This window comes from Nymphalis io, chromosome 5 (genome assembly GCF_905147045.1).
Source record: "Nymphalis io chromosome 5, ilAglIoxx1.1, whole genome shotgun sequence".
Lineage (NCBI taxonomy): Eukaryota > Metazoa > Arthropoda > Insecta > Lepidoptera > Nymphalidae > Nymphalis > Nymphalis io.
In genome coordinates this window covers 8,349,300-8,368,542 of record NC_065892.1, presented here as the reverse complement: position 1 = coordinate 8,368,542, position 19,243 = coordinate 8,349,300, and the positions used below count along the sequence as shown (strand labels likewise).

Here is a 19,243-nt window from a genome sequence, read left to right as displayed (position 1 = left end):
ATTATTCTCCCTAATTTCTGCTTCCCCTTTCCTTCAGAAGTCTACGCGTGCTGGCTCTCGATGTTACCGCATAACTGTGACTTCAATTCCATCGCGCACGCAGATGTTTGGCAACTCTTTTTTGTAGCACCACTAAAAAATGGAACTCTTTACCAGCACACGTGTTCCCCTCCTCTTACAACCTGGGTTCCTTCCACGAGGCGTGAAGAGGCATCTTGCGCGTCAGCAAGGCGGGGGCGGCTAGTGCAGAACATTCTTCCCGACTGTACTAGCCGTCGTCGCGTTTGGACTCCACTACCACTTACCATCAGGTGGAGTCATTTGCTTTCCCGGTTTTTATCAAAAAAAAAAAATGCGAAATACTAGGTAAAAAGAGGAAATCATTTTTTTGTCATTTATAGATTAGGTTTTCGAATAATAAAGTCAGTTTTCAAGATTAGATCTCAATAAAAAGAAATGATTTAAATTGGGTGCTATTAAAAAGCGGTAGAATTTATTTAAAAAAATATCATGGGTATCTTCCAATATAATAATAATATCCTCCAGAGCGATTTTGGCCACGGCGGCCAATCTCAAGAGAAATTATAGTGCACAAGTGTGTGCGCAAACACAGGTGCACTCTCTATTCCCTAACTCTAATAATCCGATGGGACGGCAATCCGACGCGACCGGAAAGAGTTCAGGCGCGGGAGGGACCAACGGCTTTACGTGCTTTTCAAGGCACGGGAGTGAACACACTTCCAGACTCCGAGCTGCTACTGAGAATTTTCTGACAGAAAAACCCAATAACTTTTTATTGACCCGACCTGAGACTTGAGCTCAGGACCAGTCCTACCTTACATCAAGCCACTAGACCAACGAGGCAGTCATCCAATATCCAAATAGCTTCCAATATATTTACAAATAGAATATATTATATTTTGTTGTAATTAAATTTTATAAAAGTAAGAGACTTACCTTCAGTATAACAATAAATGTGTTTTAACTTTTAATTTCTATCATCTTTTATTTAATTTTAACTAATAACTTTTCCCACACTCGATAGCTTTTTTTCTACTTTTTTTTTCGAAATAACTTGTTGCTGTTGGCCCAATTGGCCTCGACAGCGTCACTCCTCTACATTGTTATATGAAAAATATAACATATGTATGATATCATTGAAAAGCTTAAAAATAAAATATTGTATGTATAACCAAAATATATTTTTAGGATTGTGTCAGATAAAAATATAAAGTAATAATATTTTCTTAATAGAAAAAAAAATCAAGAAACGTTATTTTTACATTTCTTGGATTCATACTTGTAATGCTACAGGTTATTGAGTTAAAAACTGAATGATGAATTATATTTACAAATAATTGAGGGCTGCCTAACATTACATTCCAATTACTTTGATTAATTTAAATAGATTTACAAAATCATTACATTTTCGAAAGCGCAGACAGAAACTAACAGACCAAGGGCCCGTAAAACCGCGATTGAGATTGAGATATTGTCAATATTGCGTATAACGTTGCTATAGTAACTGCATTCCAATTTAAATTTTCAGGAGTTAATAAAAACAAAACGAAATTTTTAAATTTTACTTTTTAATATTAATTAGGTCCTTACATATGAAATTGTCGTTTTGTACGGGAGGAATATAAAGTCAATTTTTTTTTGTAAAATATATTTAATTAATTAAAGTATGCACCGTTGTTATTTATGCACTTTTGCCATCTCATAAGTAGTTCATTGATCCATTTACTAAAAAAAACCATGAGGGCGAGAATCAATAAACTCTTTGAAGGCGGTTTGGACTGCCGCATCGGAGTTGAATTTTTTTCCTTGTAAGAAGTTGTCCAAATTCCGGAAAAAATGGTAATCTGTTAGAGCAAGGTAAGTACCGGGGAGTACGGTGGGTGTCGCAGACATTCAAATTGTAGCTCATCTAACTTAGTTGTTGTTTATTGTGCAGTGTGTGGTCTTGCGTTGTCGTGAAGCAGCAGTGTCGTGGCCTAGAGCGATTAACTATTCTCGGTTGTTTAGCAGCTGGTTCTTCTTTTCAGTACTTCAGCTAGTTTTTCTTTCATGGTTTACTGTTGCTGACAATAGATATATGCCGTAATCGTTTGGCCAGATTTTAGAAAACTGTAGTGAACGACACCGGCGTTAGTCAAACACTCACAAGTAACTTTTTCTGAGTCAATTTTCTTTTAGGGCAGGATTTGGCTGGGTCTCCAGGGTTCAGCCATTGCGACGAGCGCTTCCGATTATCGTACAGTATCCACTTTTCATCACAAGTAATAATTCGATTTAAAATCCCTTCATTAGTGTCGGTTGAGCAAAGTAACACAGCAGTCGACTCGTGTTTGCAAGTTCGATTCATTCAATTCATCGTTCAAAGTTTTTTACTTTCCCGATTTGCTTCAAGTGGATTAAGACAGTTTTATCACTTACCCCGAAGCCTGCAGCTATCTCTGAAGTGCTTTGTGATGGATCCGCTTCCACAATAGCCTTTAATTTTTATTTTCCCCTTTGGTCTCCGACCGTCAACGGGGTTGGTTCTGAAGGTCGAAACTTCCAGAACGAAAATGTTGAAATCAAAAATGTAACGTGCTTTCTTTTGCGACACCAGTGCCGTACACATTATTAATCCTTCGAGCTGTTTCTGCATATTTCATGTTTTCCATTGTGCGGTAATAAGCGACGCCAAAGAAAAAAATAATGAGGAAAAAATAAATGAATGACTGTTTTCAAAACTCAAATGTACCAGCTAAATTAATTTATAATAATATTTCAGATTCAAAATAGTCAGTACGACGAAACGCTAATTTCATATGTAAGGACCTAATGTATACATTTTTTTTATTAAAATATTTTTCCCTACTACACCCTAAAACCGTTGCATTGTTTGTTTTTATTTTCGTTATTAATAGTGTTTCAGAATGGTTGCCACATTTATTTCTATATTCACATCCAGACTCGGAATCTAATAATATTATAAATTCATGTTAAATAATGTTGTCGTTAGGAAATTCTATATATATAAATAGGAAAACGAATAAATTGAAATAACATATTTACATCTAACAAAGCACTTTAGGTTTTTATTAGACTCCGTATTTATTTGTTTACATTATTGACGAGTCGATATTTTTTATCGAAAATCGGGACATTTTTTTTAGATGACGCTGGCAGCACTTACATGATAAATAATTACAGGTTATGAATGATAAAAACTGGAAATTGCTATTATCTTCAGGATTTTAATGCAATATAAGGTTCCATCATGCTATGGTATAAATAAACATCACTAAGAAACTATATTTAGGGACAAAATAGTCGTACTTACGAGTGAATATACACACCGGCTATTATCTTCTTGCTATCGTTTTAATAATAATCATATAATAATAGTTTTCTAACATAAAAATAAGCGAAAATTGAACAAAAAACACAATGAACACACCAACTGTCAAGTTTATTTCGCTACTCAAGTAGCAAGACAAACACCAAAACTGGTAACGCGATAAGCGACAAAAGATTTGATTATTCTATCTCTGTTTAAGCCATTTGTAACGTAATTTTCGTTCTCTTTCTTGTGTAAGTGAGAAGGAATCGTCATCGTCATTGCGTCTATTAATGTCTCTGTCTACGTTTTAAAACGATTAATTTTAATATACTCTGTGGTATCAATGACGGATTCAATATTCATTAATCAATTCGTTGTACGCATGTCGATTCACTTTAAAAATAGCGATCTCCGATTCTATTCAAGTTGAACATACTAGAATCGATTCTTGTTTACATCGAGCATTAAAAGATCGATTTTCGATTAATCGCGCCAATTTCAAACATGCCTAATTGCCTAATATAGATACAGGACATTATTGATGACCATTTACCACAAATACAAGTAATTGGAAGTATTATTAAATTAATAAACATAATATCACGCCTATATTCCTTCGAAAGAATAGGTAGAGGTGGGGATCGAACCCAGGATCTTTTGGTCAGCAGTAGTGCTTATGACCACTAAACTAATGTTAAATTTATACTATATATATTTAGATAACAGCAAAAAACTAAAAAACTAAATACCGCAGCCAGTTGATGAATATTATCGCTAGTTCTTTGAACTGATCGGTCCGATTCTGGAGGTTTATGAATCGATTCATTGAATCGATGTAGGGTTCAAAATCGATCTGAAAAAATATTTTATATCTGAACGATTATATTACTATAAATAATCGAAAATTTTCGATTAATCGATTTCAAATTCGTTTGTTCTCTTTACCAATATCATATTAACTCTTTGTGTTGTAAGTTTAATCTGAACAATCAATTTTTTCAAAATATAATTTAGTAGTATACTTAAAGTAAGTACATTATTCGTCCTTCTTTAACATATTTTTAAGTCGTACTTTATTATTTGATAACACTGTATTTACATCGGAAAAGTAAATTATTAAATAATAAAATAATTGACAAATAAACCTTACCGTTTATTGGAATCACAAATACAATCGACTACAAATATATCGCTTAGATACTTTAGCAACTTATAAGTTTCTATAAACACTTGTTTATAAAATAGTTATCTTTTGATTACAGAAGTGTGCACTTTTTTAATTAACATAAAAATAATTATTTCTGTTACGAGAAATAATGGAACTATTAGATGTTATGAAAAATTTAACAATAAAACATACAGGGACTGAGAGTGGACAAAAGTTATTCAAATCAATAGCGGCTGATATTGATGATGTTCCTACAGAAATTGTTATAGCAGAGTACACTGACAAAACATTATTAATTGTGTCTCAGTATCAAAAAATTGGAAGTCTGTTAACCATTCAGAGAGATCAAGTGCACAATCCTTTAGGTATAGACAATATTTATACAACAAAAGTTATTTTTGGTGCTGCAGGAGAGGAACAGCAGGTTGCTGCAAGATATCTAGCAGAAGCAATAAATATAACAAAACCACTCTGCATCTTTATAAACTTAAAGTCATATGACATTGAGACTGTAAAAGCTTGCAAAGACATCATTTTGGATCTAAAGGGAGAAGAAAGTGAGTAATACATCAGTATGTTAAACAAGTTCAAGACTGTTAATAAATTCTATGGACAATTGGTTCTTGGTCCACCTGGTGCAGGAAAAACAACATATTGCAGTGAGATGTCTAAGTTATTGAAAAGTATAGGAAGAAAAGTAGTTTTAGTAAACTTAGATCCAGCTAATGACTGCATTTCTTACAAACCTGAAATAGATATTAGAAAGTTTATAGTTCTTGAAGATGTTATGGATCAACATAATTTAGGTCCAAATGGAGCCTTAGTTTATTGTATAGAATCTTTAGAGAAAAATCTAGACTGGTTGTTAGACCAAATTAAAGGCGAAAATTCAACTACTTATATATTTGATCTTCCGGGTCAAGTGGAACTTTATAGCCATTATGACTCACTAAGAAACATTTTTTCAAAATTAGCTACATCTTTATCTCTCCAGTTATGTGTTGTGCATTTAATTGACTCGCATCATTGTTCAGATGCTGGAAAATTTATATCAGCTTTAATATTATCATTAAATGCAATGTTGAAAATTGGCTTACCTCACATTAACTTGTTAACTAAAGTTGATTTACTTAAGAAACATGCTGATAAATTAGAATTTAGCATTGATTTTTACACAGAGGTATTAGATTTAAACTACCTGCTGGATAGCTTAGACAATGAGAAATTTACAAATAAATATAAAAAGCTTAACAGTGCTTTAATATCTATTATTGAAGATTATAGTTTAGTTTCCTTTCAACTAGTAGATATGTTCAAAAAGGAAAGTTTATTAAGTGTAAAAAATGTAGTAGATAAAGCTAATGGATATGTTTTTAAATCCGAAGAAGGTAGACATATTAACAGTATGCTGGCATGTGCTATGGGCGTAAGTGATAAACATGAAAGTGACTTTGAATAAACAATGTACTACTTAATGTGATTTTTTATTTAAACTAGTTAGCTTCCAGCATGTTTTGCAATGTGTCTTTTATTTTTTATTGTTACAACTAGCAATGCGTTCTTTTATACAACTACTAATTGCATAGCAATTTGATAATCAATATAATAAAAACAAATATTTGCAATATATATACAAGATAATTGATAAGCAAGCAAAATTTTTTATTAAGTACAATTGAACACTAAATTAAAACACCATTTTGCATAGATATAGGTAATAAATTGAGAATTATAGAGAAAAATCTGTAATATAAATTTATGAAGTACGATAATGTCACTAAGGTAATTTAATAATATATATTATCTTATAATCAATGGATTATCTCTCAAAAAAATAATGGCACAGTAATAGTATGATCAGGCAAGGGGAGAGAGACGACAGGGCGAATATTAAGTGCACCTGTATTCGTAGTTGGATAATTTTCGAGATTCGGCGAAATTCGATTAGGAGTACATTACTGTTAAAACTGGCTATTTATTATGAATACCTAAAAACATTCCTAAGTTGATTTTTATACCAAGAGGCAATTTAGAAATAAATTGTAATGTTCTAGTTTTACCCTTATTATAATTAATTATAGTATCATGAAGTTCAGAATTAAAAATCAACATATTTGCAAAAAAAATAATGTATAAAATGTTCATGTTCTTTTTTTATTTACTTTCAGATGTCTAAAAGTAACCAAACATTGTACATGAAGCTTTTAGAAGTTGAAAATAGACTAGATCAATTGCTGCATCATGAAACTACAAAACCTATTCAAGTTGAACTTTTGCACAAGTATAATGATATAAAAGATGCAACCCAAATTGTTATTAATCATATAGCCAATATTGAAGGTACATCTATTTCTGAAGTACATAAACGTTTAGAATTAAAAGATTGAAATAAAACAAAATTTAATAATGGAACGTTTTATTTGAAGACAAATACAACTCTTTACAATTTTAAATTGATCCAATATATTTTTTTTGTTCACAAACTGAAATAGTAGTATGAACATTTTAATAATTTATACTATATAGCAGGTTTATGTTGTTAAGTTATAAGTGTTTTCAAAAAGCCACAGTTCCATGTTGCTACTTCAATTACGAAAAGTGTTATGTATTACATGACAAATATTTTCTAATATATTTATTATATGTTGACAATATTAAGAGACCATTGTCAGCAAACAAGTTATAAAATGGATTAAAGGTATTAATTACACTGTTGAATATTCTAAAACTATAGTGAATAATGGTTTTAAGAGAAAAAATAAAATCTACTTCCTTCTTGGAATCACCGCTAATATTACATTTTAAATATGTGACAAAGTATATATGAAAGCAGCAAAGTACGGTATGGTAACATAAAAGGCAATTATTTTTATATATTCAAACATTTAACAGTAAATGTAAATATTGCGTCACTACACTTTTCGAGATCCCATATTGTTCAAGAATGTAGATAGATCAGGTAATTAGTTCCAGATTTTTTTTCTATCAGGTTATAGTTAAACCTAAATATGTTTCTGGAAAAATTAAGAAATTAATGCATTTAAAGTAAACCTCAAACTGCGATAAGTAATTAAATGTAACTTCATCATTCAAACTTTATTTCCGTCTTTTTTCAATTCGTGTTGATCACAATTTGTTTTATTTTTCATATAATTGCATAGACGTTTGCTGGCTGAAGTTAATTTTTTTTTCCTAAAACCTACTGCCCATAGCTTGAAATTTTTATTGAGTTCTTCAATCGTATATAAAAAAAGTTTGCCGCTGACTTGAAGTTGCCTTTGGATGGATTTATTTCATTATATTCCATGAAACAAATATAGATTTAGGTGTAATGTCATAAAACAAATATGAATCCAATATCCTGACCTCCCTAGATTCTTCTAAGATTTGGGGTCCTGTTGAGTGTTCGCACACAAATAGTGCCCTTTAGTTGAAACCGACTAATATAAAATCTTGACTTCTTTACGAAATATAACCAAACCTCTAACATGCTTTTATTGTTGATACACATAATTCTTAAACAAATGAAAATACATTGAAGTTAAAATTCTAAACGCTACACATCGTGTTTATTTAATAAGCAAGCAATAATATATGTTTATAATATTATGTATGTTTGCCGCATTGCTAATACAGCATCGGCTGTTTGCTAATACAGCATCGGAGCCGGAGCGGGCCCGATTCTAGCCGTTCGTGGCCGTTAATTACGAAGTAGTCAGACGCATTACGTTATACTTTGTTAGGCAATCACTAGAGACAGCGGCGTGACCTCTATACGTGTGCATACAAGTTCTGATCATGTTTTCATTATTAAAATCAATTAATATGTTATTGTGGCAACATATTTATTTATGTTTCAGCCAGGGTTTAAGCAAATTGTAAAGTCTTCATTTTGTTCCATTCTCTACTGGTGTCAACTGTTCGTATGTTTTCGAACCTTCGTGTTATCTTTGAAATGGAATGTAACGTGTATTATGCTGATAAGTCGACAGTTTACCACCAATCGAGTACATCAAGACTTTGTCTCAATTTTTTGTTAGTCATTCCAGCTTAATTTAAGTATAACAATATAACAAATTTACAAAAATACATATAAAGTGAAGAACATTCGCAGTTTTGAGATTCCTAAAATGCATATAAATATATCACTAACAAATCTAAGATATTCTATCGAAATAATACCCTATAGGAAGTGGAAAGCTCAATACACGAATGTTCGTTCAGTTTTATTAAACGTCTATCAATAGACTTAAATCTAAGAGTTTCAGACTCGTTTCAGGCAGTCCCACAGACTAAATTTCAAAGCACCACCTTCATTCAATAAATGCAATTTCTATCCTAAATCTTAACATCTTTTTTACCACTATGGTATAAAATATCCGACAACCCATGTGCAAATGAAAATAGTGCAATAATAATAAAATTCATTCAAAATGGTCTTAGATGATTTCAGTTAGCCCAATATAGGTTATGAACTGCTATCAAACTAGATATAGTTAAGTATAATGCTTGATAAAAAGTTGCAGAGAACGCAAACTGGAATGATAGCAGTTCATATATGTCGGATAATACAAAACATTCACACAATCAATAATGCCTAAATATACAACAAGAAATCCTAAAAACAAGTCTGAACACGATTGGTTTAGCTTATGAAATCAAGAAAATCTGTCACAAATGATTGACAGCATAGAGTAACTTAAGAACTTAAAAATAGTAGTATTTAAAATCAATTAGGGATTTCATAGACCAAACCAAACTTAGAAATAAAACAATAATTTGGTAAATTGTAAATATACTATGTGTAAATAAATAATGCTGACTCAGTATTCCATATGCTAAACTAAACATATTCTTTACTAAGTCATCTCACTTTTTTAATAAAACATGACTTAACAATCAACATGTTAATTTTAATATATTTTCTAATTATCACTTGTCAGATAATAGATGTTATGAGAGTTATTATCTTTAAAAAAAGATATACACTTTACTACTTAAAGTAGTAGACTCTTGAATATTTTGCTTTTGTTTTCTTTTAGGAGAACTTGTTTCAATAAATATTATTATATATACTCCTATAAACATAAAGCAAAATAAACAGAGAACCAATTGTCTGAATAGGGTTGAAACGTCTAATATCGTCTCAAATAGGTTTTAAACCATGTCTTGAACCTTACAAGTGGCCACATTCTGTGCCAGTCGACTTATTACAAAATCAGTCTCTTAATTGGGAAGTCTCATAGATGTTGAGGCACGTATACATATTGATTGAATAAATATATTCTCCTTCATGAACTTTCTGTAAGGTATTAAGTATTTTTCTCACTATTACAGATGAATGTAATCTCTGAAGAAATACGTGCTATTGAAATAAGTTTTTGTTTCCCACGACGTCATTACGAAATTGTTATCAAAAACTAGTAAAGAATACAGGTCAATGATACATTGATATTCATCACTAGCAATTCAAGATTTTTATGTGCTTGGCTTTCCTCAAAAAATACAGTTATAAGAGATAGTAAAGACATTTTTGAATGACAAATGTTATATCTAAATATGTACTAAGAATGTAAACGTATTAAATACATAAATTTACCTTTGGAATTAAAGAAACAATTAGTTATTAACTGGTGCATCACCTTGTCCAAAGTGCTCTTGATCAGAACTATGACTAAGTTCCGCCACCTAAAAAGATGGAACATGTTAACGACAAATAAACTTATTATAATTGAGAACATGAAGACATAATTTGAGGTCCGCTGAAGTCTGGAACGAGGACTTTTTTATTGTAACATCCTGATGTTTGTATATAGCCTTAAGGGCTGCTGAAATTTATTCTGCAGTCACCTTGTTCTTATCTAGTGGTCCATTGGCTTCCAATGTCTGAGCTACATCAGTCTTGTGGTTAGAGCTCTTTTTTTTTCCTTTTCCTAAATTCTTCTTAATATTTTTTCCAGTCTTTGTTTTCTGTGGTTGAGTTCCTGTAAAATTAAATGTATTCTTTTATGATGTCATTATTTTCTTCTTTTTTCGTTAAGTTTATAGGCACTAAGGTTCTCTCAAAAGCGGGTACCTTCACCGTCATTTTCTGGCTGGGAACTATCTTCATGAGGACTGCCATCATCAGCAGGAGGACTCATATCACCAGGCCTAACAGTTTTACTGCAACAAAAAGAAAAAATAATACTTGACTGAATTCATAATAGGGCAAAAGTATAAGTATTACAGAAAAAAATATATTTAGCACAAGCAGTTCTTATGCTTTATTTCTTAATGATTACGAGTCATCTATTTATTTATTTATTTAAAACTTTTTGCACAACATATACATAAAATGAGAGAAGTAGGAAGCAATCAAAGAAAAGAAAATAAAAAATGGTGCGCAAAGGCGGTCTTATCGCTTATAGCGATCTCTAACAGACAACCTTTGGTGAAAGAATTTTGTAAGAGAACAGGTAAGTGCGTTTACATATAAAAAGGAGATACTAAATATTTAATAGACTACACATATCTACATCCCACTAACCACATATACATACATACAAATATATATATATATATATATCTAAGTATAGAGTATAAAATTATAGAGCATAAATCTATATCTAAGTATATAGCATTTATATTTATCATAATATATTCGCTTATGTAATGCCAACAAATTATGATCTCAAACTAGTTATCATGGTTTTAACTAACCCGTTGATGCTAAGCGTAGCGGGCTTGGCCGGCTCATGGTGTCTCGGGCGACGGATACGCGTGGCGCCGCGGGGTAGGGGAGCGGAGCCACGGCCGCGTCCACGTCCTCGCCCGCCGCGCCAGCTGCGACTACCATATGCGTTGCGAGGCGTTGGTGTGTATCCCACGTAGCTCACCTGGTCGATCATACAAGTTGTTTAAAAACCTAACTAAGGTTTATAAATCCGAAAATGAGTATTTTTGTTACGCTTTCACTTCTTAACTTCTCAATCTATCATCAGGCATGATGATTTTGCATACAGGTTGTCCGGGGTTGTTAACACCTGACTACACGCGGGCAAAAAGTACTATACATATATGTACACAGTGTGTAAGACAAACCCTATCCGACCCGTTAAGTGGTTATTAGGTATCGTGAGACGGTTCTATTTATGTAATCATTTTTAAAATACTAAGTAAAAAAATTACGCCGAATAAAATTAAAATTTAATTTAATAACGACAATACATACACCTATCGGGTAGCAAGAACACGAGGTCATGACCTCCGATGATCAGCTGTAGTTAACGTTTATTATATTTTAAGTGGTTTTTTTTTTTATCTCTTATAACCTGTGTGGTTAATGTTACCGTTTATATTTTAGTAAGTCGTTGAAACTTAACTGTTATGAAATATTTTTTTTTACTTATGAGTATAAAATTACTGTATGTTTCCCTGAAAAAGTTAACAAATAAGTAAATTACGCATTAGTGTTTAAGTGGCTCAAACCGCTTACTGATAGAGTGCGCTAGGTGATATGTGGTTTTTTTATTCGGCAGACAATATGCCGCAACACTTGCCGCTGAGCAGTGGTGACACGCCCTTACACGTGCTAACGGCGTTTCAAAGGCACTAAAAGGAGCTACCTAACGATACCTATGTGCAATTTTGGGTCTGACAGGGTGTCTTTTACACGTTGTATACAAATAATCCTTAATTTCGTTTATAGCAATGAAAAAACGAACAAATATTAATAATAATAATATTAATAAATAATAGCACGGTACCTGAGGGTAACGAGGCGCGCGCGGATGCGTGGGGTAGGAGCCGCCACCCCACTGCCCCACGACAACACCAGCGATCTCTAGCCGTGCGCCGCGACCACGACCGCGCCACGCCAACGGTTCGCCCACCACGCCCACTAGCGGTAGGGGTGGCATCGCAAACTCCACTTCTAGACCTTCAAGAATAGCCTTGCGCATACGTTCCACCTGCATAGCACGAGCTCTTTGTATTTTCAACCCATTAGACGTTTCTGTGATTTTTAAGACATAATTAATCAGTCCGCTTAATTCTCTGAAAGGGTCGTTGTGAACTAAGATCGATAAAAGATTTAAAATATACCTCTCTAAAAAAACCAGAATGGTATAGAAATTTAAATTTGTTTATAAAAAGAAATATATCAGATTTGATTCGATATAAGTTTATTTATATTTAAATTAACTAACTAAATAGCAGCAAAATAATATGAAACATACCTTGACGACAGTGTCGAGATGATTGTCACATAGCTGCGCCAAGTGTTTGCAGTGTGCCGCGCGGTGCAGGTTGCGCTGCAGTAGCTTGCCGTCAAAGTAGAGCCAGGGAGCGGCAACGAGCCATGGCACGGGAGCACCGCAAGCGTCGTTGGCCAGCAAAGCCGCCTCTGCACCCGCCATCACCAGAGCGCCCAGCTGCACGCCACGCGAGCTCATGCCTTGAACCTACACGAAACCTCATAATTATATATAAAGTTCAGTACAAGAAGTTCTCTACTGATGGTAGAGCTTTATTGGTGGTAGAGCTTTGTGCAAGCTCGTCTGGGTAGGTACCACCTACTCATCAGATATTCTACCGAAAAACAGCAGTACTTGGTATTGTCAGCTTACTTCTACTAGAAATAATCAAGTTATTACAAATTTTCTATACAAAAACTGTTAAAATATTAAAATAATTCTTCATAACAGCTTATTAATAAATAAAGAAATTAATAAAGAAATTAATTTATAAACATGGAAAAATGAACATTACTGTAATTAAGGAATATCTCTTATCATATACTACGTAATACTTGAGACAATCGTCAAGTTTGTTAGTGGAGTTAAAATCTTCTTCTAAGTCTGCATTATGACAGGGATCAATTTTAGGTCCTTTTTAATTTTTAATACATATAAATAACAACTTCTTGACATTAAAGGTACTTGTCTCATAGTTATGTTTGCTGACTTCATTGCTTTCTAAAGTTAACAGAAAAATGCCAAGTTTGTTTGTACAACAAATAATTTCATTTTGACCACTAATAAAAAAATGTATAGTGTGTCATACCTGATGTTAACCAACCTCACTCAAGTTGATTTTGGACGATACAGATCTTAGTGTAGCTGATAAGTAGACTACCATCAATCTATTATCAGTAACCATCAATTAAAAGACAATGACATTTTGTACACAAGTTATTATTTAAAAAACAACTTACCGTCATTTCCTGTAAGTGGAGAGCATTCATGAGATCATTTGAAAAAGCTGTAGCCAAAAACGCGTCTAACTCCTGTCTTCTTAAGATTTGTATTTGCGATGTCATGATAAACCTAATAATAATAATAACACTTATTAAGTCAGAACTCAAAATATCAAATATATCACAAAATAAGCCAAACTTACCTCAAAACAGTGGCTAAAATAAGAAGATGCTGTGGCACATATGAGGTATTTAGCATAAGTGGAGTGTCGGAGCGCATGCAAGAAAGAAATGCACGCATACGACGACATTTATCATCTTGTGCTGTGCTGCAAGTCAAACCAAATATTTTGTTACATGTTAGTCTTATTTAAATAATTGTAGCTTTAACATTTTCATGAAAATTCATCTATCGTCTAAGACTTATTAATTACTAGAGGGATGAGGAAGTTAAACCAGTTTTTAATTTTGAGAAAGTATGTCACTCTGTTGAATGACTGACTTTTTTAAAATGTCATTAAAAATAATATGGAATTTATAAAGCAATCATATAAATTTTAATCCTTTTCCATTAAACAAATTCTTTCATTAGATTTTAAAATTAATACATCTTTGGGACTTTTTATGTCTAATCTCAAACACAATATATGTGATTTAAAAAATCATATTATATTAATATTTTTATTTTTTAACATATTAGGTCTGATGCCATTTATACAAATAACTTATTTAAGAATTTTCAAAATTTGTACTAATATGCTTCCCACATCTGAGGAAGAGTTTATAGAAATTATGTAAAAAACGCACTTCGACATGAAAATCTAGATATTTGTTTCCTAATGCTTGGTTTAAAAAAAAGAAGAAGAACCCACCCAAACCAAAGCCTCTGTACCGTTGGTACTGGCCAATCAAGAACAATTCCAGGCACAATTTCTGGATTCTTTCCAGGATTCACACGAGAAAATATCCATTCTGCTACTTGAACAGTGGCAGGACGTTCGTTGCTGGTTGATGCAATAGCAGTGCCTTCATCTGTAATAATTATTTGTAATATACTCTATTTTTTTCTTTCTTATATTTTATAAGAAAGAAAAATATATATAACTTACCTTTCGCTTTTTGGGCCATGAACCTATGGTGATGCATGTTATACAAGATAGCATATACATTTTGTCTTATTGGCCTGAAAAAATGGTGTATTGAAGGTATTTCACGATGATTATCATCTTCCATGAGAACGGGCAGAGTGATTTGACGATGTGTGAGGATAGAAAGCATCTGTGGATGCATGAGACCTCGCGTGTGCCGCTCGGCGCACGTGCGTAGCACCTCAGCGGGCGCCGGCGGACAGTTGTCATCGCTCTGAATGTGCTTGCCAGCACTTGTTGTCGGCTGTAATTGTTTTGTCTGTATTTATTTATGTACTAATTTGTATTTATTTAATATTTAAGTATCGGAAACGTAACATGAGATGATACACGTTGGTATACTGTCAAATACAAAAAAGAACACTACATGATTCACACCTCTTTGGATGTAGGTTTCTCGATTTTGTCAGTAGGTTTAACGGGTAGCTGTTTGACGGATGCCGCGTCCCCGCCATCCAACGAAAGCCCCGCGACGCTGTGGCTCAATTCGTGACAGTGTTCCTCGATGTCATAGCCGGAATTCATGAACGCATTAAGTGTAGCCAATTTGTAATCTTCCAAGCCTTTTTGCTGTAATTTATTGAGTTTCGAATTTTTCATAACTTCCAAGTGCTTACTTTCGATGTTAGTAAAATTAAAATATACAAAACAAAAAAAAAGGATAAAATAATAGAAAGAAATGATAAATAAAATAAAGCAAAAAGGAGAATTATAAAATGAAATTAGAAAAACCTGGCACATGGAAATTGTAATTAAATTTTGTGAATAACATGCATTTCTTGCATCTTTAATGTATGCCAATGAGTGTTTTGATGTAAAAGGCGTGGATGACCTTAGCTATAATTGTACATGAAGAAGAAACAAATGTTAAACCTCATGCTCGGAAGACTCGCAGGCCAATTTCGAAGTGTCGAGGTCCATAGATGTTGACTGGGGACTTAAGTCTGGCTTTTGGTTTTTTTTGTTATTTTTCGGGCGACGACCTGAAAACAAATACCAAATGTAAAACTAAAGATTTTATATAAGAAGTATTAAATAAGATGGTATTTCTATATGTGCAATTTACCAGAAGCAGTTCTATATTTAAGGAATCCATCTTTGGTACCATTAAGATAATATTGTACAGCCTGTTTTAATTTAGCAGCACGAAGATCATTCAAGTCACCAAATATTTCAATGCAAGCAGCATCTATATCAGATGATGGTAAATCCTTCACAAATTGGCCAACAGTTTTGATAAGAGTTTCTGGAGGAACTTGTTGCTAAAATCATATGAAAAGGCTAGTCATGTAATTACTTATTAGGTTAATTGATTAAAAAATAAAGAATGCTTAAGGCATATTACCTTTTTTTGAGCAATTCCTAAGCGCTTATAAAAGTCAGTAAGACTTTGATCTGATAAAATAACTCCACCAAGAAGAGCAGCCATAAGGCAAAGTCTATCTTGGGGTACATCAAGTAACTTCGGTAAATCATGGACCATGTACTCTTTAGTTTCTAAGGAGGACTAGAAATAAATATCAATTAATATTTTAATAAAATTTTAAGTCAATTTAATAATTTATACAAAATTAAGTGAATACTAACTCTGTAAGTAAGTTTAAGTTGAGATGAGCTAAAATATCTTGGTGGTTGAAAAACTAAATATTCCCCAGAACAACCAACCAGACCAGCATAAGTTTTCTCACGGCACAACCCAACCACTTCTTGACAATGATCATCAGATGATACCATCTAATAAAGTAAATATTTTTTTACATTAATACTCATTATTAAACTTTCAACCCATAACCATATATGATACATTACATACAATTGGGATGTTGAGGTATCGTAAAGCTGTTCTAAGGCAAGAATGTAATCCTGTCGGAGGAACCCACCAAACTTTTGGTGGTGGGGTGCCTTTTGTTACAATATGTCGCAGCACCTGCAGAGAAGTATGTTAGCTTAAAAATTAATTTTTAACAAATATCTGAAGTAATAAAATGTTTTTATATATTACATACAGAGTTTACTCTTTGTCTATATGTTGATTGAGTTTGGATCCAGTGATGTGGCAACGCTGGAGGTGTGGGGTGAGCTCCATTGAAGCAAACACATAAAGCCACTTGATGCTCTGCTAATGCTTGGGCCAAAGTTGTGAGAAATTGAACACAGCGGGCCCATTGTCCACCACATGCCCAATCTGGATTAAAACATTATTTTTAATAAACTTTAGCAATGAATTGACTTCAATCTAAGGTTTGTTCATATCAATTCTTTGATATATAATAGGCTTTATTTATTATTTGAATAGACTTTACTTGTTGATCTAATGCTAGATATAACGCGCAGATCCCATGCTCTTGGGTTCAAAACCCAGGTAAGGCAAATAAAAATTTATTAGATCGAAAATTCTCAGTAGCAGCCCGAAGTTAGACTCCGTTTGAAGTGTGCACATTCCTGTGGCTCGAAAAACAAGTGTCTGAATCTAAGGGCATGTTGATATTGAATTACTGTCTCATTAAATCATGAGATTGAGGGACGATAGAGTGCATCTGTGTTTGCACATACACACTTGTGCACTATAACATGTCTTGCTGGGTTGGCTTATCTATCTTGAAATTGGCATCACGAATTATAATATTTTACTATAATATTCTATAAATAGAAATAATATTCTAATGTATGTAAACAATTTTTGAAAGTATATTCATATTCTACTAGCAATAACATTGCAACATAAGTTTCATGAATAAGCATGAATATTATGAGTTAAATTTAAAGTTGCCTATGCTCTACCAGGGCAAAGTTTTAACACAGCTTCTTAGCATATTTTTAGACAATTGATTAATTGGCCATCAAATCTACAGCTAAGGGGGCAAATGACAGTGTAACATTAGTTCTTTAACTTTGTTTACAACTATTTAGACATGTATTAGATATTAAATTACTAAGTTGAATAATCAGGCTATTATAATAACTGTACATGAAGGCAGTAAAGACTTTGCAAATCAGATTTACAAGACATGACATACAATATTGGCATTTATTATAAAAGTCTAGAAATGAAACATATGATTCGAAAGGTATTGTGCCATAGATGTATACAAAAATATAATGGGCTAATTTCAACCACACATAGTAGAACAAAATAATAATCAGAGTGATTATTTTTTACAAATGCACATAGCCATTTATTAATTCATTTTTATTCTTTACTTATTATAACCCCAGTCAGATTCCTAAGTGCTATATCAAATAATTAAAGCCAAATTGCAAATCTACCTCCATAAGATATGAAAATTGAACATATAGGAGAAAATGTACTTGAATTTAATGAAACTATTTAATTTGTGAATAGGTATATAGTTACCTGAAAAATATCCTCCATATAGACGATCTAAGCACCCTTCAGCGTCTAGTACTAATCGAAAACCACCAGGATGTGTTCTAGCGACTCGAAACAAGTCAACACCTACACCCTCGTTTTCTAAAAATATTTGTAGATCTTGAATGCCCATGGTCGTCGGCCAGTAAAATCGTCTAAAAATTCGATCGAACGCGTTCGTCTCGACTAATTATGCGTTCTGTAAAAGATATTATTTACTTGTTGTACTTTAATTATACACTCTATTTTGAGTATGACAGCTACAGTTGTTTCTTTAAATAGTAATAAATTATTAGATTAATAAAAAAAACATGCATAGACCTAATACATAACCGGCACGTTTTCATGTTTAATTTTAGTTAAAATATAATGAATCGCGTCTATTGTATAGTCATAATTATATTTCAATCAACTAAAGAAAAAAAATTCAAAGGACATCATGTACGAACCTTATTTCAAAAAACCATGCCAACAGTGAATTACGGCAGCCGAAAGTTGGAAACGGAAGCCATTTGTAATTTTGTAATTTTCTAATCCTTCCCTGCTCAGTGCTCGATGTTCGTCTCCACAGATAATGCATAAATTATTGATTGATGTACCATAATATAAAAACTCTGAACGCTACGGTATACATATCTACGATATGTATACGCCATAAAAATATAAATGAAGACCGTATTTAAGTATCCTAACTATATATTATTATATACAGTTCTAAGCGATCAATGAAATTATACAGTTAAAAAGCAGTAGGTATATAAAGAAAAGTAATTGTATTACTTATCATTAATAACAATAAAACAATAACGTTATATATTGTCTTTATATATCATATTATTATATTTCGAAATATTAATTAAAATCGCGGTACTACTCGCGGTAGTTTAAGTAGAGCCCTTTACACTTATATATATATAAATGTATTTATATTTCGCGATTTTAATATCTCATAGTAAAAAGTCAGCTTATTGCATATTTTATTATAATTCAATAGAATAAGCTTAAGTTCTACAGTACATGGCATGAATTATTTAAAAAAAAAAGT

The 19,243-nt window shown here is 32.5% G+C and overlaps 2 protein-coding genes across 5 annotated transcripts; one reads left to right on the top strand and one right to left on the bottom strand.

The window, feature by feature from the left end:
- The first annotated feature begins 4,287 nt into the window (after window positions 1-4,287).
- LOC126768832 (GPN-loop GTPase 2) lies at window positions 4,288-7,244 on the top strand. Of its 3 annotated transcripts, XM_050487182.1 has the most exons (3): window positions 4,295-4,361; window positions 4,597-5,059; window positions 6,671-7,244. In XM_050487182.1, exons 2-3 carry the CDS (start codon window positions 4,651-4,653, stop codon window positions 6,676-6,678), a joined length of 417 nt encoding a protein of 138 aa, XP_050343139.1. In that variant the 5' UTR covers window positions 4,295-4,361; window positions 4,597-4,650; the 3' UTR covers window positions 6,679-7,244. The 3 variants fall into 3 exon arrangements, with proteins under 3 accessions (XP_050343138.1, XP_050343139.1, XP_050343137.1); XM_050487181.1 differs by lacking the exon at window positions 6,671-7,244 and having other exon boundaries at window positions 4,288-4,361; window positions 4,913-5,977; XM_050487180.1 differs by lacking the exon at window positions 6,671-7,244 and having other exon boundaries at window positions 4,597-5,977.
- A 411-nt stretch (window positions 7,245-7,655) lies between these two features.
- LOC126768810 (constitutive coactivator of PPAR-gamma-like protein 1) lies at window positions 7,656-18,762 on the bottom strand. 2 transcript variants are annotated; one of them, XM_050487151.1, is made up of 19 exons: window positions 18,648-18,762; window positions 18,184-18,397; window positions 16,835-17,013; window positions 16,642-16,755; window positions 16,416-16,562; window positions 16,174-16,335; window positions 15,895-16,090; window positions 15,702-15,811; window positions 15,207-15,398; window positions 14,790-15,072; window positions 14,553-14,712; window positions 13,884-14,009; window positions 13,699-13,810; window positions 12,722-12,946; window positions 12,251-12,454; window positions 11,205-11,380; window positions 10,579-10,667; window positions 10,353-10,486; window positions 7,656-10,190 (listed from the first exon to the last, which is right to left on the bottom strand). In XM_050487151.1, the coding sequence occupies exons 2-19, from the start codon at window positions 18,329-18,331 to the stop codon at window positions 10,122-10,124; spliced, it is 2,826 nt and encodes a 941-aa protein (XP_050343108.1). In that variant the 5' UTR covers window positions 18,332-18,397; window positions 18,648-18,762; the 3' UTR covers window positions 7,656-10,121. The 2 variants fall into 2 exon arrangements, with proteins under 2 accessions (XP_050343108.1, XP_050343109.1); XM_050487152.1 differs by lacking the exon at window positions 15,207-15,398.
- Window positions 18,763-19,243: the final 481 nt, after the last annotated feature.